General features: G+C 37.1%; 3 protein-coding genes across 7 annotated transcripts; 1 reads left to right on the top strand and 2 right to left on the bottom strand.

Moving 5' to 3' along the window:
- Positions 1-404: 404 nt before the first annotated feature.
- Positions 405-1,996, bottom strand: LOC135797304 (dolichyl-diphosphooligosaccharide--protein glycosyltransferase subunit 1). The gene has a single exon (XM_065309580.1). It carries the CDS (start codon positions 1,893-1,895, stop codon positions 513-515), a length of 1,383 nt encoding a protein of 460 aa, XP_065165652.1. The 5' UTR covers positions 1,896-1,996; the 3' UTR covers positions 405-512.
- Positions 1,997-2,277: 281 nt separating this feature from the next.
- On the top strand, positions 2,278-21,840 carry smash (smallish). Of its 5 annotated transcripts, none has more exons than XM_065310331.1 (12): positions 2,278-2,331; positions 16,148-16,235; positions 16,832-17,038; positions 17,313-17,458; positions 17,711-17,843; positions 17,929-19,185; positions 19,258-19,566; positions 20,053-20,525; positions 20,603-20,765; positions 20,823-20,923; positions 20,985-21,166; positions 21,226-21,840. In XM_065310331.1, exons 2-12 carry the CDS (start codon positions 16,212-16,214, stop codon positions 21,411-21,413), a joined length of 3,183 nt encoding a protein of 1,060 aa, XP_065166403.1. In that variant the 5' UTR covers positions 2,278-2,331; positions 16,148-16,211; the 3' UTR covers positions 21,414-21,840. The 5 variants fall into 5 exon arrangements, with proteins under 5 accessions (XP_065166403.1, XP_065166407.1, XP_065166402.1 ...); XM_065310335.1 differs by lacking the exon at positions 2,278-2,331 and adding an exon at positions 3,874-4,513 and having other exon boundaries at positions 16,832-17,029; XM_065310330.1 differs by lacking the exon at positions 2,278-2,331 and adding an exon at positions 3,874-4,513.
- Positions 21,766-23,198, bottom strand: pasi1 (pasiflora 1). The gene is made up of 5 exons (XM_065310338.1): positions 22,930-23,198; positions 22,663-22,857; positions 22,399-22,586; positions 22,283-22,333; positions 21,766-22,217 (listed from the first exon to the last, which is right to left on the bottom strand). The coding sequence occupies exons 2-5, from the start codon at positions 22,847-22,849 to the stop codon at positions 22,134-22,136; spliced, it is 510 nt and encodes a 169-aa protein (XP_065166410.1). The 5' UTR covers positions 22,850-22,857; positions 22,930-23,198; the 3' UTR covers positions 21,766-22,133.
- Between the last annotated feature and the right edge of the window lie 97 nt (positions 23,199-23,295).

Below are 23,295 nucleotides of genomic sequence, written 5' to 3'. Positions count from 1 at the left end.
TGACTGATTGGAGTAATGAACCGAACGTTGAAACGGTTCACTATTTAGCACCCAGTTTAAATAAAAGAGGTAACCGTTATTAACTAATTGATACATTTAAAATTTAATTCATTAAAATTAACGAAGAGGAAGAAAAAAATAATAAATATTTACCAATTTTTTGTTTTTGTTAATTTTTCATCTCCTAGATTTTCTATTTAATAGTTTAATAGCTTATCTTATAGAGAATTTGACGTAGATTATGAATCTGCAAATTGTTTCTGTCTAAAACTTTTAGTTTTCGAGATAAACGCAATCGAAATATTGAAAAACACCAAATTTTCTCAATACACAGGATTAATGCTCGGCTGGTTGCCTACATTACTTAAATTTACATCTTTTGTATAAAAGGTTAAAGAAAATGGTTATCGTAACTTGTATGTTTATTTACGCAGTGTAGAGTGTTACACAATCATCTCGTGTTACATTTTCGGTACAAACATGAAAATTGTTCAGTGATTATGCAATTAAACCTAATCTTTCTTGGAATGCTCCTCCTTTTTGCTATGAATCGAAAAATCTAGCCTAACATAAATGATACAAATCAAGAACATCGCATACAATGCAATGCTGATAAGAATGGGCTCATGGAACAGTAAATGCGGCGACCATTCATAAACAATCTCCATATCTTGAATATGCTGTTCTACCAAATCAGTCTTCTTCAATTTGATGACCTGCCGTCCGATTGTATCCAGGAATTTGTGTGCTACTTCGTTGTCTAGCTTTGTGACTTCAAACGGATAAGATACTTGAACGTTTTGTACTCCTACAGGCAATACAATGCTGGTTTCCAGTTCATCAACCTGCATATCATCAAAGACATGATCTAACAAACGCATGTTCAGCTTGTAATTGCCATTTGGGAGTTTGTAAAGGTATTGATAGCTAGGTACACTGTATCCTAGAGTGTAGGAAGACCTCCATCCTCCGAATAAAGGAAAACGTGGTCGTAGTTCTAGCTCGATCCAATCTTTACGCGTGCGTACTTGGGATGTAGAAATATTACCATTACTATCACGGTAATAAATGCTATGTGCCGCTGCTGGTAAAACAGTTTTGTAGGATTTGATGCTATGATGAGTTGTACTGGTGTCACGTTGATAGTCATACCGCGAGAAAGACCCTTTAAGCTTAGCTCCTGTGTGTAGAATCTCAATATCTTCCTGTACAGCAATGTTACCCCAATGAGAGATCTCAATCAACCTCTCAAGTCTTGTCACAGTCAAGAAAGGCGAATTATTTTCATAGTGAATGATCATTTGATCAATACCAAATGCATCAATATCACTATAAGGACCATATTTAATGGTACTTTCAGTTTGGCTAACAGGTTTCAATTTGGAATAGCTTTCAATGTTCTTGGAAGCTAGAGTAACAGCAGTTGTCTGTTTGCTGGTCTTGTATGGGCTGTACCAGTAGTGATCACCAAAGTATCTCACCAATTGCTTGTCCTTCTGTGTGATGCTGGATGGATAGGATTCCAATGCATGTGTATAGACATATTCTACAACTACATTTGCTGTCCTGCCTGCAGCCAGGTTGGATCTCAGGTTGACTCTGTAAGCAGTCTTACCATCAACTTTCACCTGATGTACCTTCAAATCCTGCTTGAGCGCATCCTTCACGGAGACGTGTGATAAGCTCCCGAGGTGCTCCGGCTCGGGGATGAGGTGGAAATTTGTTTCTACATCTTTGCCGGCGTTTTCTAAGGTTATGGTCGTGGTTACTTTGACGAGCTGCGTTGAGAGATCGATGATTCGCTCAACGTTCTTGTTTATTAAGTTTTTGCTGAATGTTTCGGCGCCGAGGGTTGTTGCGGCAAGCAGGAGAGTCACTACCACTGATTTCCACATGTTTACAGCCCTTTGGAGCTTGTTTTACATTCACAATCTTCGCAGGACAGTCACATAGAAATTGACATGGAGGTGAGTGGCGTATGTGGATTGGTTAGAAGTTTGAGTTGTGTGTGTTTCGTGAGTTGTACGGACACGCAAGCAATTTGACATAGGCAACCAATATTTAAGATATAAAACTTAACAAAATACGAAAAACTAGGTAGTTTTATGTGTATATTTATGGGTTTTATTTAAATTATGTAAGTATTTGTTGAATTATAAGTAAAAACAATGATATTTATATTTTTAGAACATTGTTTAATGTAGGCAACTCTTTATACACGTCAGAATCAACTTTGCAGACGTTACAACATCAAGTTTGTCAGTTATTTTTGGTTATTTTAGTTTACAACAAACAAAATGAAGCACGGTGCAGTGAATTCTTGTGTTTTTGGTAAGTTTAAGTTAAAATAATAACGTTTTTGTTAACTTTCCCATCGCCAATTAGATTTTGCTAGTTCCGTCTAAAATTTTAACAAACTTTCGCTTATTATAAAGTTTTTACGTTACATGAACAAGTTTTGTAAGAATCGTACGCATGTGTAACAATCGCACGTATTCAATTGCGTGCATTTTTCAATTTCCACCGCATTAACTCGCCATCGCGGAATAATAACTTAATAACCCAGTTGTTTGCGCGTTTGGTGCGCGCCGCGCGCCGAGACGATGCCCACGAGAAGAGAAGCGAAGAGAATTCGACCTTCGAAGGTTCTTTTCTGTTATAAATAGACGGTATACAAATACTGAGATGCTGCGTGTGTGCAGCGGGCGATTCCTCCGAGGCCTCGCAAGTATGAATTAGCTGCGTGTTCGCTGCATGCGCGTCTGGGAAAGTTTTCACATCGGCGCGCCGTAAACGAAATTATATTTAAAATGTAAAAGCCTCGACCATCGCAAGTCTCGAGACTAAACGCAAACACATGACGATCAAATTAACACACGGGAACAACGAGAGCAACACGACGAGCGCTGCGCGCTGCAAGTTTGTAAACATAAATACGAAACGCACGAAAACGTGCGCCGCTGATGATTGATGCGCGCGATGATCAAAACATACGATGACTAATTGTTAACAGATTCATTGCTGGAATTCACAAGCAAATGCGTTGAGAAATTTGAAGCGAGGAAACTGGAGATTTTCTTTCCGCTCAAAGTAAACCGCGACTACCGCAACGACGGATGCCAGTAATGCTGTGTGTAAGTACAAGTAAGTGAAGAAGTGAAGACGCAGCATGACGAGCACATCATCATCGCGCACATAGTTGTATTCACAAGCCACCAGTATGAGTTGTCTATTGTCCGCATTGTAATACCGTTCTTGCATTCACATTCATTGCGGCGCAACTCTTCAGGTTTTTATTCAAAAACACTGCTCGTAAGGAAAGACAACTCAAGATCAACAGATTTGCGTTCTGTACAGTCGAGAGCAAGTTTAATTTTGAATAAAACTGCGTTAAATCGATGAAAATACGGAAAAAACTAGCTGTGGTTAAATTAAACCATGTTTTTTGGTACAAATTTGTTTATTACACAAAAACTAAAAGCAATAGAGTAAAAATTCTTTCACAGTTCAATAGTGTATTAAATTATATGTCTAATTTTATTAATTTTTAATTAAATTTTAATTAATTATAAGAATTATTGGTAAAAATGTAAATTTTTTATATTTTTTCTTTAATTGTTTATAACTTTTTAAATTTTAATATATTTTGAGTATACTTTATAAAATTAGATATATAATTTAATAGTTAATAGATGAGTGAAAGAATTTTTGTTCTATCTTAATTAGTTTTTGAGTAAAATAAGAAAAACTACACAAAAAGCAGTTGTGGAAGTCCACCTCTGCTCTTCAGTCAGCATCTGCGCGTGTTCCCTACAACGTTGCCACGTCAAGCCGCCGGAATGCATACACAGCGCACCGTGCCGCGCGCAGAGCGTTTCCAGTCACAGTCCACTCCGCGTTGTTTACCACAGCACGACAGTTGGAGCTAGAACTGGAAGCGTGTTCGGTGCTGTTACTGTCGGCGCAGTAGTCTTACCGCGTCCGAGTCCGATGCCGAGAGTGAATCAAAAACCTACGATCCGCACGCCGACCGAATTTAGCCTAGCCGTTACGATGCGCTGCGCGCACGCCTAGCGCGTTGCATTCGCACATTCCGCGAGTGCGAATCGAACCAACACGACAGCTGCACACCTGAGAGCGCAGTGACGTAATGCGCGGGCATGCGCTGGCGGTGCACCCCTAGAAGCTGTCACCCGGTCACCCACACATCCCACACACGCGAGTGCGAGTGCATCGTGCGAGTGTTTACTCGAAACCTTGTAAAACCTTGTTCGGTGTGATCGGTTCGTAAACTCTACACTCATACCTTTACGGTGAGAGATCTCACCCGACTGTTGATTTTTCCAACATTGTGCAACAACACAAGCTAACTGTGTGAGTCGAACAAATTGATAATTTACCTGGAACGTTGTTATTTCGCTCCGTGCAGTTTTGTTTGTTTGTTGAGTGTACGAAACCAATGGATTTCTGTGATAGATATAACTAAACACTCGTGGAACATCAATTTTTACAGGTAATTACATTACACTCCGTTTTATTTCATGGAAAACTATTATTAGTTTATTATGTTGACACAGTAATAAGAATGGAATTTAATTTTATAAACTATAAACAATGCGAACTTTATGACTTCATTTTCTGTAGGCGTCCCTACGCGCAGAAATTAAAATTTTCGAAAAAAAAAATTTTCCACCATTACTAAATTCTATGATGCATGACTTTTTTTAGTAGTTTTACACAATGATTCATACATTCATCACTTTTATGCGCCTGGTGTATTTATATCAAGGGAAACCAGTCGGTCAGCTGCGGTTTCTGATTGTTTGGATGTACTACGTCTGTTTTCTCTTAAATTTTCCAACGTTCCGTTCAACCTTCGACGCTCCTAGGTCAACTCGTGCGTGCAACACACACGCATCACTGGAATATGAATATCATCGGAATTACAACGAGAGAAAAAACACCACAACACGTCTACCAGTTTACACGTGTTATTACACTTCACTTCACTGTGTAATTATCGTGGTTTTTGAGTAAACCACGAAAAACAGTTAGATTTTGACCAGGGAGCCACGCCTATCATAGCAGTACGCATGCGCGTCAACCTTTGAACCACGCCTAATTGTAGGCGGAGCTTAAAAGGTTTTTTTGGAGTTTAGTGTGTAATTACGCATGGTACTTGCAAGATAATTGCAATATCGTGTTACTGTCGGTGTAAAAAAAAAAAAGAAATGATTTTTTTTTGCATTTTCAGCGAAGAAAATATCGCAATCGACATTACGCACACGCGAGTTAATTATCTCCGCAAGAAAATCGCAGAGGAAGATGTTGCTTGCGACATAAAAACTCGGCGCAATTATAAACAAATCATAATCACTTTCTGGTTTTTCTCCTTTTTTGTTTATTTAACATTTCATAGCCGGAGCCACGCCTACCTTTGGGAGGATATTATTTAGCATATCTCTTTTTGCAGTTAGTTCGCAGTCTCACGCGGAAAAGATCCTAATTGTATGTTTATATCGCGTATCGTAACCTTTCCCAATCCCATAGACACGCCGCGCACTCGCGGCGCACTCATCAATATTAATAATATAAAAGTTGCGCCTTTGCCGAGCCTTTCGAGATCGAGTTTTCCTCGCATGAGCATATCGCTCAAACATCTGCATGCGCACACAGAGCTCTGGAACACCTTATTAAAGACGTTATTATGCTCGACGTGTGCGTGTTTACATTGTGTGCACGTCGCACGTAAGCCAGGCATCATATTCAATTGTTTATAGTTTGTAATTTATATCTATCCGCGGTGTATTTAATTTAATATCGTTCATTGTAACATTACCTGAGACATATGACTTTGGCTTAACCGAGGTTTCTAGTTGGAAATCACTTTATGCTTTTTTCATCGTAACTTTGTTGTTATTGATGCGATTTTGATCTACTGAGTCACAAAAGATGCGTAATTTAATTCTCTATCATTATTAGTAAAATGTTTTCTTTGATAATGCTTTAAAATGCCTCAAAATTTTAAAAATTTGCGCAATTTAAGAAAATTTTGCAGTTTTTGCTAGTATTTTCTGATTTATCTTTCTTCCAAAAGCAAAATTCAACTCAACTGGTGCGTAAATTAATTATCTTTATACGTCTATTTACTTTTTCGGAATTAATCGCTAAAAATCTCTTAAAAATTTGAAATATACCGCAATCTATGCGCAACTCTTGTTTTTCTTGCTAATTTCCGACCCGATTTGTGCTAAAACACTTTACCCAGTGTGAAATTAAAGGAAAAGTTTATCAAGAGCGTTAATTCATTAATTATTCATGATTTGCGCTGTCAAGTCAAGGCCAATCAAAGCAGCAAAGCATCGCTTGAAAAACGCTTTAAAAACACTTTTAGCAAACCTTGTTCCATTTGACTCGTAATTAGCGCTATTACTAACAACTAATCCAATTCGTAATTCGTATAAAATCGTGCAATTAAAAAAATGTCACCATCATTTCTTCAGCGATTGCTGACATTCGCAGAACTACTCAAACGCTCAAAGGCGAGCTTTGTTAATGATTAAACTCGAAGACATTAAAGATATGTGTGTTTATATTCGAGATCTTTCATCATGCGTTAAAAACACGTTACGAGTTAAAAGTTAAACTCAGCTTAAATCGCACTTTGTTTGTGAATTGTGAACTTGACGAGCCGCAACAGAAAAGAACCGAGACAAGCGACGCAACTTGTTGAAATTGTTTACATTTCAACGTGATCATCAAAAAACGCACCAACGACCTTTGTGCCTCCAGCGAAACACATTCTGGAATAGCGAAGCAAAAGACTTGTAGTAATAGTAATTCATACGCATTTTTACCTCGCGCGCGCTAGTCCGACTCGTAACTCTCCGAGTCGGAGTCTTTTTTCCCGTTAACTTAATTTGCAACGACTAAGTAAACGCCGCGCCGGCGATATAACAGTGAAGAATATCCTGTTAGAGCAGCCGCGGCAGAGGCAGAGGATCTAATGATGCGCTTCATGCTTATCATTCTCTGCGGCGTGCAAACTGCTAGCGCTTTGGTAAGAATATGATGTGCGGCTGCAAACAGTAGCTGATTTGCTTTGAGATTAACAAAAAACACATACACACACACCGCAATCGCGCATTACAATCACAATCACACAATATAAGAACTGCTTTTTATCTTTGTGCATGAAGAAACAAATTATCGGAGTCAAACAAGTCGAACTATACTTATTCATTGACCCTGGCGAATGATTTATTATTCATGTGACAGAACGGAAATTAGCGTCAACAGATGGCGCTACTTTATTAATAGTGTTTTTTGTTTATAATTCGTAAAGAATTTATCGAATTTTCACTGTGTTTAGTTTAATATATGCAAAATTTAATTATTTATGCTTTTGTAAATTAATTTAATTTATTATTTTACACGAAAAGAGTTTTTTTTAACTTTTTGTGCGCCGTTTCATTTCCTATGAACATATAATGTTCAAACGTAATTGTAGTAGAAATTTACTTAAGCACTATTAAATTCCGCTTAATTTTGTTGTGTTTTTGAGTTTAGAAAGTGAAGGTGTGTGAAATTCGCGTGGTTTAGTTCACCTCCCGAACTGGATTATATAACCTCCAACGCGCGTAACGAGTTAACGACTAATCGTGGAATTGGAGTTAAAATTAAAATCCACGTGTACGAGCTATTAGTTAGCGTCCGTCGATTTCGCTCAAAATAGTAGCTTTTTCTTCTTCATTGTTATGCCACGCGTGCGATCGAGCCTTCCTACTACACAACCTACGAAACAGAAAACAAAAACATCATCGCGTTTCGAAAACGTACATTTTAAATTATACACTCACCGAAAAAAAAAACATCATATCTACATACGCCGGAGAATTTTAATAAATAGTTATTCTAGTCACCAGTCAACTGCGGTGACATGCTTCGTCGCTTCTTTTTTATTTTTTATGCATTGCTGAGTCGCCGGGGTCAAATCAAATTGACAGTCGGTCGGTGAAATTTTTCGGTCGCGTTTTCTCCAACTGCTAACGACATATGCCAGTTGGAAATGTGTTTAATATAAAACCGGTTAACCGGTTGTGTTGTGTGTAACAGTTTTGAGTTGTGTTTAGACGTCGAAAAGTCGCTAGAAAGGAGAGACTGCCAGCAGCATCAGCCGCGAGCCGCGAGAGAAAAGAGAAATGGCATAAATAAGACATACTGGACGGCATGAAAATGCCACAAAACAAATCGTGCAATTGAACGAAAACGAGCGATCGTAACGAATCTATAATTGTTGAAAATTCCATAATATTGACCAATAAAGCACACACAGCTTCAATAAATGGAAAATATTTGCATTGCTACCGGCGAATAATACTATTTATGCTCTCATATGTTATGGTTATGGTTGAAGCTTTCGTTTTTCTTTTTATCGCTTTGCACATATTCAAATTCATATAACTGTTGTTTTCATAAAATGGCCGCACTCGTATAGTATAATATCCGCGCATAAATCTCTTTGTAATTTCGTGCTCGGGTAGTTTTACACTCTGCACACAACGCAACAATGCGATTTTTTCTTCTTCGTTTTTTTTTGTTGCTTTTTCATCGAGGGTGGAGTGTGTAATTTCAACCTTTGAGCGGAATTCCACGAAGAACACAGGTAAAGAGACCTCTTCATCACATCGCAGCGATTAACTTCACGTTTATTCGTGAGGAAACGTTAGATTTCTTCGTGTGCGAGTTGCGAGAGTTCCTAGCGCGATGTTCTCCTCAATGGTAACCAGCATGTCTTTAATCTTCAGTCTTTAGCAAACTCTACGAGTATTTTTTTATTCTCTCAACGTCTTCACACTCTCAGGGACAGGTCTTTGCGTCGTCTTCGTGGACTTTGACTTTCGAGCGCCGCCGGAGCCGAAAGGTCAACAATTACCAGAGGAGTAAAAAAAAAACATCCGATGCCCACGAGGCACCGGCGAAGAATTATTACACTGAGTAAAAAAGTAAGATAGTAACATGCAACTATAGTTGCAGTAAAATAATTATGAATATCAATGATTTTAGTTGTGTGTTACCTTGTTTTATTAGTGTTAAAGTAGGAGAGTTCAAACGGATTTAAATATTTACTAGTGAAATCTATAGAAAACGCATAAATGAAAATGGTTTCGCTTTTTGACATCTTCGCAGGTTATCATAATCATAATCATTTGCTACTTTTGCGAAAATTGAATTTACTAGTTGTAGTGGTTGGCATTTCGAGCGCGCAAATACTCTTCGTGGAAAGTTAGAAACTGCAATCCGATATCTTCTCATTCCACCACCACCACCCATCTTGCGGCCATTTAATTACACACCAATTATGAGTTTAATTAAAGCGGTAGTTTATTTATGATGAAAAGTGGAAAACGGTACCAGTGCAATGGCACAATTAGAATATATTTGTCATAAATTTTGTTGATCATAATTAACGTAGGTGCGCAAGTAATTAATGCGCGGGTATCGGATTATTTAGGCCACACTGGCGCATATAGAGGAAGTGCTGGTAATTAATCTGTGGATAAGTACGAGTATACGCGTTGGCATCGGAGAAGTGACTGCGTGTTTTATTTTTGTTTTTGTTGTGTTACTGTGTAAGGCGATAACTGGAAAACACTATCAATTTCCTACAACATGAGCTGCGTTAATAGATGGCAACTGTGAAGTTATTGTCGACAACTGTTATTCATACTTTGTGCACGGATTAAATTTACCTATATGGAATTTTTGCATATATGTAAGTTGTGTATGTTTGTGGCGTGATAACTCTGGTTCCGGAAGAGGTAGGAGGTTGGTAAAGGTGTCATTGGAAAGATTATTAAAAGGAGAATTATCGGAGCTGGCGTATCCGTAGAACTTGAGTTTTTATTTTTCAAGGTTATATACATTATGTTATGATAGTATTTTAGGTGAGCAGGGTCGGCTTTATTGTATCGTGCTAGTCTGCAGGGTAGTATTAAGTAAGTTTCGTTCACTTAACCGTGTAAGTGTTGCCTATATTTAGGCGTTGATGAGTTATGACGTGAAACGTAAAAAATGAAAAAATATGATTTTTTCGGGTTGATGTTTTCTGATAGAGAATTAACTAGAAAATCCATTAATTTCTTTGATCTCCCTATAAAATCATTTTTGCTGTTTTTGTGTCGCCTGAAAGTTAAAAATTCAATTCGTAAAAATGTATTTTTAATTTTTACTCTAACAGGTTTGTTTTAGATAATATAGAACAGTAAATTTGATATATTACTTTGATAAGATAATAGATCTTATCATTTCAAGCACCTGTTAAAGCATTAAGTGTTCCCAAAACAGATTTTTCACCAATCAAAAAAAGCAATATTTAAAAATGACATTCCTGCGTCTGAATCAACACACCATAATGCGTCATGCATCATATTTTCTTATCACTATCGGCTGAAATTGTAATTCTTGCGACATTTCGCGCCGCACCAAATCAAACAGCATTAAATCACGAGATAATTAATTGCAAATAATCGCGCTCGGCCATAAAACGCGAGATTGTATTTAAAACGCCAATAAAATGACTTGTGGCTTAAGCAAGCATAACTCATACATCGTAGATTTGTAGGAGTGGATATAAATTACCTGCGAAGAAAAAATCCCACACCAAAAGAGCGAAATAAAAAGCGCGGAGAAAAAGAAAAGGAAATTGCCATTTACGCCGGTCGTAAATTGCGCTTGTTACAGTTCACCAACGCGCAGCGTAGATAATAATAATACGACTTGTGCACGCTGGAAAAATTAATTACGTTGATTAATAATGCATCAGAACGCGCGGTAAAATTAATTTCGACGGCTTTGACATTTATTGCAGATAAAAGTAAGTTATGCAACCCTGCAGACACAAATAACTACCGATTGGGACTTATGATAAAATTAATTAATAGGTAATCGAGTTAGTCTTGTTTATGGTGCAATGTTAAGCATTGAATTTGGGTTATTGGTAATTGAATTATTTCGAAGATTACGGTATTACCGAATTAGCGATATCGATGACTGATATTAATAAACCCAGCGATCAAATATCGCATTTGAAGCATTCGAAAGGTCTGTCACGAGTCGCGGACCTAAAGTGGAACGGTGCACGCTGCACTTCAGAATTAATCGCGGTTTAACATCTATAGTCGTTGATACAGGGATATACAAACTAATTTCAAACAAACATTTTATTATTTCTCATGTTTTTAATCTTTTACTCAAAAAATAACTATATGCAACTAGGATTACATTAATTTAACATAGGCAACACTATTAGCATTTTTATTTGTTTTTCTTGCCGTTAGAGGACACCACTTGCTATTTTTTTATTGTTTATATAAAAATATAGTTTGCCTATCCCTGAATCAGTTTTCAATTGCATAATAAGCAAACTCAAAAGGCGAGCACCCAAGTTAGCAGTCGCAATCGCAATTGCAATGAGTTTATTCGCTCTGCGTGAGCTCGTTTCATTTTCAAACGTAGAAAACCAGCGCCGATTATAGCGAACAATAAGATATTAACTTAATTCCTGTCATAAACCGATTTCTCCGCGTGCGCGCACACACAATATTAACATGTCTCCGCTTTCAACTTTATGTTCACAGTTCAAAGGGTGGAATTAATTAATGCAATTAAGCGATTAGTCTATGATGATGCCAGTACATTGCTGCAGCATGCAGTCGTTTTGTAATGAGAGTTGTAATAATTTGATTCTATTAGCGGGCGCGCAATCAGCGCGCGAGTAATTAATTTTATTTTCAAATGGGTCGAGTAATGATATGCGGCGGCGGGCGTTGACAACAACAACAAAAAACGTGTTCAAGATAAAGTTCAGATAAAGCGCGTACGTAAATGGAAGTTGGGCATTTAACACATTTAAACTTAAGCGATATAAGCTTAAAGTTAAATCACGTGTAGCGCCTTATCGGGTGTTTAATATATATTATTATTATTTATGTTGGCTGGCTGCTTTTGTGTCAATTGTTGTTAAACGCGCGATTAATTACGGACTAAATTGTCAATATTATTGTGAAAGTTACGAGTATGTTCATATGCCATTAACATAGAATTATACCTACTTATAAATGTTTTTGGCTGTAACTTTTGTGTAAAAAGAGATAGAGAGATGATTTTTTCATATATTTGTAGATAATGTTATTAACTATATGATTGAATAGTTGATAATTATATTTATTTATTTATTTATGAGATATGAGAGAAAATAGAAACTATTTGCAAGGTATTTATTGTTTATGTTTTTGCAACTTTTTTGTGCTATAACTTTTGAATTAAAAGAGATAACGATAAAATTCTTTCGTAAATTAGTAGACAATTAGATGTTTTATAAGTTAGCTCATTTGTTATTATTATTTATGAATCACTAATTGAGATAATTAAAAATAGAAATATCTCTGAAAATAGACGAGTCATTTTTCTAGCACAACTTTATTTAGTCATAACTCCGGAATTAATTGAGATAAACAATCGTTTCCTTCCAATAATTAAAGTTCAAATCTTCCATTGTAAAATTATCATTACTATAATTGATTTTTTTTATCAACAAGCAAGATAACTTATCACAAATGCGTTTTCAACGTGGATTTTTGTGTTTCGCATTGAATTCCTCGATTCTAACGCGTAGGTAACTGGAATTTCCACTCTTGGTTTCTTTGACGCTGAAAATATATGCCCCACACCTCTTTTCGGCGCCGCGGCGCGTTTATTTTCGGCGTTCGCGCTCCGCGAGCACGGAAACAAAACCACCTCGGAATTTGACAGCGCGTTTATTGCACGCGCTCCAACCAAACTTTTACTTTATTTTGCCACAGCGTGTTTGTTTTTAGTTTTATAAACGCACGAAAATTGCACATAATATCCTGGCAGGAAGCGAATGCCGGTGTGTCGCGTCGTAAAACTCCACACACACGACAGGATATTATTTCATTGCAGTTGTGTCCCGAAATCGAAATTTTCGAAAGTGTGTGAGTGTCGTACGATCAAATGTCAACAAATTGTGCCTCATGCATATTAATTAATTTATTGTACATATTTATTTCGACGAACAGAAGCGTGACTGCATATTTAAACGGCCTTGTTTAGTATAAACACGAAAAAAATAAATAGAATTAAAAACAAGACTAAATATTTAAATGAAGTTGATGTGCGACTTTTATTTCTAGCTTAAAAATAACAAGAAAAGAAAATATTTTCATGTCTACAAAGTGAAATTACACGAATTTCAACACAGTATGAAAAATATTTTCACTTTTTGTTGTCGACGCGTATGTAAACTTGAAATTTTTGAGCTGTTATGAATAATATTTGCATTTTTTCAATGGCACGCTCACGTAAATGCAGTTTTACTGGTTTTTGCGCTTGGATAATAAAGTGTTAAACTGTTGAAACGGTAGGAATTTGAAATCCTAGCGTGGTACGTGCTGCTTGCTTGTGTCTCTTGTACTGGTTTTGTAGTTTCGTACCCTCCGTGTGACGATGTGACACAAACTTGTCACTTCTGGTATGCGCTTGTTGTCATTTAGTCCAGCGACGACGACGACGACGCCGGTCGGGTTTCTGTGCCAAGTCATTAAGGTAAATGAAACTTGATTTGGCAAGACGAAAGTCTTAGATCCGCTAATAAAGACATCGGCGTCGCCACGAGCTCTGTGTGTGTGTGTGTGTGTTCGCGTTCGAATTCGCCGAAGGCATTTCGGCCGTGTGCGTATTTTTATTATTTAGTTCACGCGTAACGACATTACATTACTACAAGATGCATTACATCCGAGCATGACGGGCGACAATTAAGCATGTGTAACACCATCAAACACCTACTTTTTATATTCTACATAAGTAACACGTAAGAATTAAATTAAATGGTTTTTAAAAATGGCTACAATTTATTTTGTCATATCTCTCTTAATAATAATGTTAGATTAATTGTTTAGACATTCTTACATAGAGGAAGAAAAGTGGATTATTTTTGGGTAATTTGTGTTTTGTACTTTTTTATCTTTTGAGTTATAGACAAAAATGCGTTTTTTATTGGAAATGTATGTATGTTTTCTAATATCTCTTAAAATAATTGATCTACACAAATCAAACTTAATATAATTGTTTATTAGAATATTGTCTATAATTTAATATATAATTTGTTAAAATTGAGTGGTTGGTTCAAAAGTTATTGACAAAATAGTGCAAAAAACATTTAAACACTCTTTTTTGCAGGTTTTACTTATTTTTACTCGACAAAAATCTTTATTGCATGTTGTATTTGCATAAAAAGTCCTGAGAAAACTTTTTGGAAAATTGCGTATCATTCGACGCACGTTTGCTCTCCGAAGAGTTCGCTCGCATTGCTCGTTTTCATTGTCTAATTGTGAGATGACTTTCTACGTGCGCACATCAAAAGCGTTTCGAAACGACTCACGCATAAACAATATGCTGATATACCAGGTGGCGTTCGAAAATATTGCTCTCCTACGACACAAACTCTATATAATCATAGTGAAAGTTGTTATCATTAAACAAAAACAATTAAAACAATATATTTTTAAGTTTTTTGAGTGCTGCCCACTTTTTACAGAAAATTAAGTTTTTATCTGGTTGGCCTTTAAAATCTTCAATTTTGGTTGAATGTTACCTCACAGCTTCAATAACAATATTTATAGAGTTTTATGATAGGTAAAACCGTGAGAGGAGCACAAAATAGAAGAAAAAAACGACGCACATTGTTTAGCGAATATGTGTGAATTCTTCACAATGTGAAACGAACTTTTGTAATTGTAATTGTAGCGTAAATTGACTTCAAATCTTGCATAACACATTTCACTTTGTCTCTGCTAGGACAAATAGTTAGTAAATATTAATACAATGGCTGCATTCATTTCGTTTTCATTCATTTCTTGCCAGACTTTTAGCTTACTCAAATAGAACTAATGGAAGCCGAGAGGTAAAAATGAGCAGAATGTCTTCATTTTATGACTTGCAGTGGAAATATGTAACTAGTATATGCGTTTGATAAATATGCAAATAAGGTGGGCAAGTGTGCGAGGTGGCTTCGCTGATTCCACTTCAGCGCGACGAGTCGGAGAGCATTTCAAGACGGCCAACGCGAGACCACATTCCGATTGCATAAAGTACAGTGTGTTAATTTTAAAGGTTTATTTAAAGATCACAAACGTGTGTGCATCGTGCACGCTACATTGCTGCAAGTATGAGGTGGTTAATTGGGTTGCATAGTAAGAAATAGACGCAGAGTAGCAAATTCCAACCATTTTTTTTGTTATTAGTTAATTTTTACATTAAGTTTAACTTGAAAAAGGTAATAATATGAATGAAAATTAAATCTTCTTTTATTTAATATAAGTTTTATTAAGGTATTTGGGTTGAAAGTTGGTTAATTTTGCGTTTGTGTAGTTTTTGCTCAATTTTTTTATGGTTTTTATGGCTTTTAGATTTTAACAAATTTGGTGTCCAATGAGCGATACTTGTCTTAGTCATATATGAACTAAAATTTAATAACCTATCATTGCTGCAATAAAAGATATGTAGTGATAAAGTTCATTTTTTGAGCTAAAATTTATGTCGACATTGAAATAATCTTAGTTTTCAGGCAAAAATCGTATGATTTATGGCTTGTTAATTTATCGCACACATTAATATTTTAACGATTTGTAAATTTAACGACCAATTGAGGTTCTGCACCAATTTGTTTGGGTGTATTTGGTATTATCTGCCCGCTTATAATTATAAACCCATAAATTTGATTGCTGCGGCACACACATGTCGATAAATCTTGACAATCGCGCATTTCCAGAAAGGAATTTGCCATATTTATGATTTTGAAGTCTTAGAAATACAAATTTGGCGATGATTTGCTATTCTAACAAAATTATCTTGTACTTACCTAACGCCATATTTGGCGACCGCGCAAAAATTCTTAAAAACCTGTAGAAACCAGTTTTTTTCACCTCATTAACTGGTATTTGTCGTTTTGCTTTATTATCGAATTTATTTATTATCAAATTGCATAGCTATATAGCAGGTGAATGAATTTATATGAATATACAGTGCGTTTAGTGTTATATTATGTAATTTCTTTTTATTGTTGCAGTTTGTGGATGCGAGCAACAACGCGTCTTCATGGAACGACGAGTGTGTGGGAAATGTAATTAACTATGGAAAAAGAATCGGAAAGAAAGGTACGTACGTTGGTTGTTCGCTAAATTCTAGTTTGCCTGCTGAAATTACACACATTTCGCCGAAGAAGAGAAAATGCGCACAAAAGACATTCCATCGGAAGAGCAATGGGATTAATTTAAATCTCTTCCTGTTAGACGAGGATCTGATCTGATGTTGGCTGCTTTCCGTTATCGCAATAACTCGTTCGCGCGCGCACACAGCTCACACACACGATAAAAAAACGAATTGATTGACGTCGCGATTGCAATCATAAATAATTCAAGGGCGAGGAGCGCGTTTTTGCGAAATGAGAAATGAGAACGGGAGCAGTCGACAACGGTTTTGCGTGAGTTGTGTGTGTTGTGAGTGGTTTATGTCTCGCCAGCATTCGCGGTTTATGTTCTGTTCGCGTTTGGAAATTAAAACACACGATGGAGCAATGTCAGGAGCGGTTCTTGTGCGCGAGCCAACAAAGCGTGCCCGACGGCTTCCTGATTGAGTCATCAGCATCGATCGTTATCGATGCAAGACAACAAGTCAACCTCTTTTTTTCTTTCTTGTAATCATGGCGGCTATGGATGATTTGTAATTTTTTGTTGTTTTGTGATGATTGCAGGCGCAAAATACGCAATACGTACCGACGAAATGTAGGGTGACGAAACCGGTGCCGCCGAAGCCGGCCACCAATCCACTTCAGTTCGTCGCCGTTAAGCCCAGTCCGCTGCTCATCAAGGCGCAGGAAATCAACAAAAAGGTTGAGATTGTGAAGGAGGCGCGCAAGGAGCGCAAGGAAGAAGCAGAGGACTGGCAGAGTGTAAGCCTAGCAAGTTACTTTTTGGGCTACTAAGCATGCGCTTTTGTTTTTTGTTGAATTGCATGTGTTTAACGGAAAATAACTCTTGATTTTTCATTTCATACTAAAAATTGGCACATTTTACATAAATTTCAAGAGTTATTACCAAAAATTTCCCCTTATTTCTTCTTACTACTTAAATTTCTTCATCTATAGGTGGCGCTGTTGTCACTTTTTTACTTTTACTCTATTTTAAAAAGGATTGTAGGAGCGAAAGTCGATGAAATTGTTTTCCTGATTGTAGAATTTGGATAATTGGAAAAGCAGTCGACGAAAACGACAGGAACACATCATCGAGCGCGTAGAGGAAGTGAAGAAACTAGAGCTGCAAGAGAAGGAGCGCAGCAATTGCCGGCGCGGCACCACGTTTAGCGAAATACTAGAAAAAAGGTACGCGCAAAACCGTAACGTACTCGCCGCTTAACGCTCAATCAATTTAACTTTTGTGCTTGTATTGTATTGTTAGCACACTTTATTATCGGATATATTTAGACGCGGTCACGAAGCACCGTTCACGATTCACAATCAAATTTCATTTCAATCGGTGATTACGTCCTTTCTTCGCGCTGTTATATAATGTACCAGATTACGTTTGTTAATGCGTTGTGTGTCTATTTGTATTATCTGGTTTACGCCCGACAGAAATAAAGGCCGTTTTAACATCCCGATCTACGACAACGATTCGAATGATTTGAGCGATTACGGTATCGGCAGCAGCAGCTCCAAGACCAACAGCATCAAGGATGTGGACACGGACGACAATAGCAGTATATTAGTGAGTAGCGTATTCAAATCGAAATCAGTACAACAGTTACGGTGAGTGAGTGGTACAGTTGGATTTTCTATTATTTGCGATCTAGGATGAAAAGGAGAACTCGTATGATGAGGCGACCAGCCCAACCACAACAACTGTGCCAGTGCGCCACAACGACGAGCAGGAAACAAAAAAAGATGTGAAATTAACAGCAACGAACATAAACACCAACAACACCAATACACACACCAACAATGAGCAATACACTTATGAGGGTGCCATTGAAGATTACCGCTCGCGTATTCGCAGCAAGATCAATCTCAATGAAGCCCCCGTAGAAGTAAAAGTAGAAACTTATAAAAGCAAGGAGTTTACCGAGGCGCAGTCTTTATTGCCGAAGGGTAATCTTACTGAAAGACGACGAATGTTTGAAGCTCATTTAAATGGTACCTCGACCACGAAACCGATCGGTGAGGATTTGATGAATGCGCAGTCTATCAAAGAACGTCTACAGTCTTTAGAGAAATGCACAGAACAACCGGCGCTTGTTACCTCACCGGTGAGGAGTGAAGATGTCCTCGTGGGTAATCTCAAGTCAAGGTTGACGCAATTCACCAACGCATGTGATTCCGATGCCAAAAATAATAACGCTGATGCGAAACTACAACTACCCAAATCCTATTATCCTCTGGATGAGTATTTAGAGCATTCAGAGATGAACGGTTTTCGGCCGTCTACGTCTTCCAGCGATCTCGTCGCCGCGTCTTCCTCGGATCGTGAGGATAGTGGTATTCATACGGCGGATGTTTCCTGCTCAGTGAGTCAATCAGATGAACCTGTTGAAGATGCCGACGTGCAACAGGAGGCTCCGAATTATAAAACTATAACCGAGGCGTTTTTAAGCGGAGAGAAGGATTTTGCTGATAAGACTTATATTGCATTTGTACCAAAACAACTTCCGGAAGATGTTGTAGTTGTAGAGGAAGTGGTAGAGAATATTGTGGAACATTCTCCGTTAGTGGAGAACATTGCAAAGACCATTCAAGAAGTGCCAATCGAGTTGGATGATGAGAAACTTATCGACTTGTATGAAAATTCTCGAGTACCATTCACCATGGACAGCATTGACATCTTTGCTAATCCGTTAGCATCACCGAAATTACAGCCTCCTACTGAGAAACCGCCTCCACCACCGCCACAGAGCGATGACAATGCGAATCGCATCAACAGTCCTTCACTTAGATTCAAAAAGGAACTACTCATAAAGAGGTCCAGTTTTCTTGGACTTGAGGAGGCCGCCATTAATGAACAACTGGAGCAGTTGGAGATTCAAGAGAAGCAGAAGGAAATTGATGAGCAGCTTGTAAGTTTTTTTGTTGTTGTTATCATTCAATATTCTAATTGAATGAATATTTAACCGTAATTTTCTTTCTAGTTGTTACAACACGAGCAAGAGTTGAAGCGACAGCTTCAGTTGCAAGAACAGGAAGTGCTTTCAACACTTGCAAATGGCGTTGGCGAGTTGGTCGATTTGGAGAATGGGCCTACCGATGAAGAAATCATGAAGAAGGAGCGCGAAATTATTGAGATGATCGAGAAGGAAGAGAAATGCAAGCATCACGATGGCGGCATGCTGGAAGCCAAAGACTTAAACAATACGGAGGCAAAACCGTCCATGCCAGCCATGGAGCCTAATGACATTTATTTAGGAAATAAGAAATTTGATGAACCATTTTACCCAGAAGTAAGTTACAATGAATTTTAGTCAGGTGCATTGTAATGGGCATAGAACAAACCAATCACCAGAAACGCTTTGCTTCCTTGGCACACGGCAAATGTATTTATTGAAAGTGGAAGCAAAGTGGAGCTGTTTACACTCCTTCTGTCTGTGAAGGCGTCTTAACTTGTATTGTCATACCCTTTAAAAAATTAATTTCACTATTAATGGTCGCAGGAACACACAATACTTCTGCAAACCGTGAGAAACATGTAGCAAAACTCTCTTCCTTGTAATTGTACTCTGTACTCGTTCACTAGCATGAAAACTCTAACCTATAAACTAATAATATCTTAGAGGGCGCTCGAGAAGCTATTGTACGTTAGTCTATTGTTTACCATGTTCATCATGTTTATTTAATAATGTACTGTGAGCGAATATAAATGAATGATCTTCATCAGAATTCGCATTTTTGAGCTTAATCGTTAATTTTTGTGTACTTCCCTCGTATAGCGGTGTTATGATAATTTGAATGATCAAGACTCTGAGGTATTACGCGTGGAACAGGAACTGCTGCAGTTGGAGCAGGAGGAATTGAAGCGTCAACGCGAAATTCAGCTTTTTAAGGAGCGCTCGGCCAAATTGAATAGCGCTAGCACATATGAAAATATGTACTTTGATTGCTTTGCAAAGAATGCAGACACGCGAAAATCTATGCCTGATTTGAAAAATTTAGCGCCTCCGATGATGCGGAAGTCGATGGCGAACGTGCAACCACAGCCGCCATTACAACAACTTCCGTTGGTACATGCCGGCCATCGGTTGCGAACGAATAACACACCGAAATATGACTTAGGAATACCTGTAAATCACCGCAAGTCGATGCCGGATCTTGATCGTACAGTACAATCGGCGTTCACGAATAATAATCTTTTAATGCCGATTCAACCACTGAAACCGCTCGAGAAAAAAGACCGTTATATGAGGTTAGTGAGGGCATCAGCCATTTTAAAATGTAACCAAGTTTTTCAACTTTTTCCTAACTGATTTGTGCCGTTTTAAGTCATAATCCAATAGAATCGGATGCTTACAAACACCCTGGACGAGGTATGCACCGACATAGTTTGCCAAATCAACCTCGGTCGAAGTCTACGCCGCGAGAAGCTTGGATTCAGCCAAAAGCCAAACCGCAAACGAAGAGTTACAACCAACATTGGTTGTATCAAGTAAGTTATTAACAAATTTTATGTTTTTTGATAAATTCTAATAATTTTTTTAAACAGGAAGCTGAATTACGTCGTTTGGCAGATCAACAGAAAGCGGCTTCTATACAAAATAGGAATGTGATTGATCCAAAAAGGATAATGAATGATCCTAAAAGAAGGTAACAATATAAAACACCTTATAAACACTGAAAACACTTATATTTTGTTTTATTTTATTAGTATCGATCCAATGTCCCAAAAAGATTATGTTAATATTCCCTACATGGGAAGACAACCTCCGCAAACGTATGGACACGCTTTACCCATGTCGTATCCACAGTCTCTGGCTGTGGAAAACGATCGGGACGTGATTCTAAGCGTGAGTGGAAAGAAAAAGTGTTCGTATTGCAATAATGAGTTAGGTAAGTTATAAAATCAACTAAAAAAAAAGCCTAAAAATGCATAAAACCAAATATTTCAGGACGTGGTGCAGCGATGATCATCGAAAGTCTTTCGCTGTTCTATCACATGGAGTGTTTCAAATGTTGTGTGTGCCACATTGAGCTTGGTGATGGCCTCATGGGTACAGATGTACGCGTGCGCAATCAGAAGCTGCATTGCCACAACTGCTACTCCAGCGACGACGGTATAAAATTCAGTTGCGTTTAGTAAAAGAAAAAGAGGTTCATAAAAATTACTAAATCCGGTTTTCGGAATTCGGTTTCATGACTAACACTTCTCACCGGGAAGTTTTTGTTTATATTTGCGTAGTCGCATAGAACAATTTGTTTTTATTTTATCGTCTTTTCACTTATTTCACTCATGTATGATTGATTGTCACGCATGTTTGTGTGTAGTTTTTGTTTGTTTGTGAGATTATTACTACGCTATGGACGTATTTGGAGTTAGGTGTTTGTTATGCATATTTTTTGAACAAATCGGATATTATCTAATTTATACCATACCTCATATTCATTTTTTGTTGTTTCTCCGAAGTCTGGAAAGTCACGAGACGGGAGCATCACTTTTATGTATTTGTATATTTTAATAGTTTAATGTATATTATTATAAAATATATATAAAAGTCATATAAAAATTGGACGGAATTACACAATGTTTTAAATCTTACTACAACAAAACTTTTCAAGTTTTTTCTTATTCCTAATTCGTCAATTTGTAATAAAAAAAATTAAATTTAGCAGCAGTAGCTATGTGTGATTTGTTTTGTTTGTGTAATTGTTTTAGTAGCAGTAGAATATTTGTGTATTTTGTACTTGTAGAAGACTGTTGTGTTCCTAGACGTCAGTTTAATATGTCTTACTGTTTGTTCTTAAGTAGAGATTCGTCGTGAGACTCTAATAAAGCAACTTCTTAACTTTTACTTGAACTTTAAGGCCACAAAAGTTCAATATTTGGAGATTGCATCTCAGTGAAGACTTGGAACTGTGAGTAAATCACCAACCAGCAATACAACTGCAATATATATCAAAATATTATTAGTTTATGAAGCTAATAATAATTTAATTAGTTTGACTTACATGGTAACCCATCCAGATCCAAGTAATCAACGTGTAAAACACGGTGTCAAGCTGAAATAAAAATGGCGGCCGTTTTAAAACTCAAACTAATTTGTTAGAAAAACTTGTTAACTCACATAAATATAGTAGCCACCAATCATCCACAGTCCCCACACTAACTGGAAGGCAATTGCTGTGCCAAACAATATCATCCAGGGCAGCATAAATCCTCTGTTCATTCTTTTCAATCCCATGACAAGCAATACAGCAGATATGATCAACAGAATGAAGTAGAATAATAAAAATGCCCCAACTACTTGCATAGCTATACAAATTTTAATAAAATTAAAACAAATTTCATTAATTTATTTTGTAAACAAATGATAATTGTTTATACTTACATAACCTAATATCTGCCTCAAACAAGGGATTGTAAAGTTGGGTGGAATCACCTCCAGTCATATAGAAAACAATAAAAGTCATCAAAACGATGCTCATTGCTACCGTGTAGAAAGCGATGGATTTCACTCCGGAATGCAAATTGTCCGTCCATATAAATGGGGACCAGCAGGAGTTTAAAAGTACCATTTTGAGTACTGCAATAAATCAAAATATAATAAAGGTGTGTTTAATACGGTTTGTATAATTGCAAAACTTGAAAAACTCACTTTGTGGGTGATATTAGAGTGTTAATACAGTGGGAGATTGGTGGCTCTAGTTGAAAATACTATTTAGTTTTACATTAATAACTGGGAATGGCACGCCCTGGATGAGTAAATCTTGGTTGTTGTGTTGTTGTCACGTTTGTTCGCTCGCACCTTTATTTCGCTTCTTTTATTTTCGTGTGGTGGGAAACTTAAGAATGCATTGCCAACAGTTCGAAAAGTTAGAAAAATTTTAAATTTATTGAGGTAGTACACAAAATTTAGTCTTTACTTTATAAAATTAGATCAACAATGTAGATTTTCTCAAGATTTTATTGTATTTAACTCATTTTGTTATTATTTTTGTTTTATATTGCGTTTAAAAGTTAC

Source organism: Atheta coriaria, unplaced genomic scaffold (assembly GCF_025399875.1).
Source record: "Atheta coriaria isolate IRGN ID8LTWV9N9 unplaced genomic scaffold, Caltech_Dcor_3.1 hic_scaffold_8_pilon, whole genome shotgun sequence".
Taxonomy (NCBI): Eukaryota; Metazoa; Arthropoda; class Insecta; order Coleoptera; family Staphylinidae; genus Dalotia; species Dalotia coriaria.
This window is presented reverse-complemented; position numbering and strand designations above follow the sequence as displayed.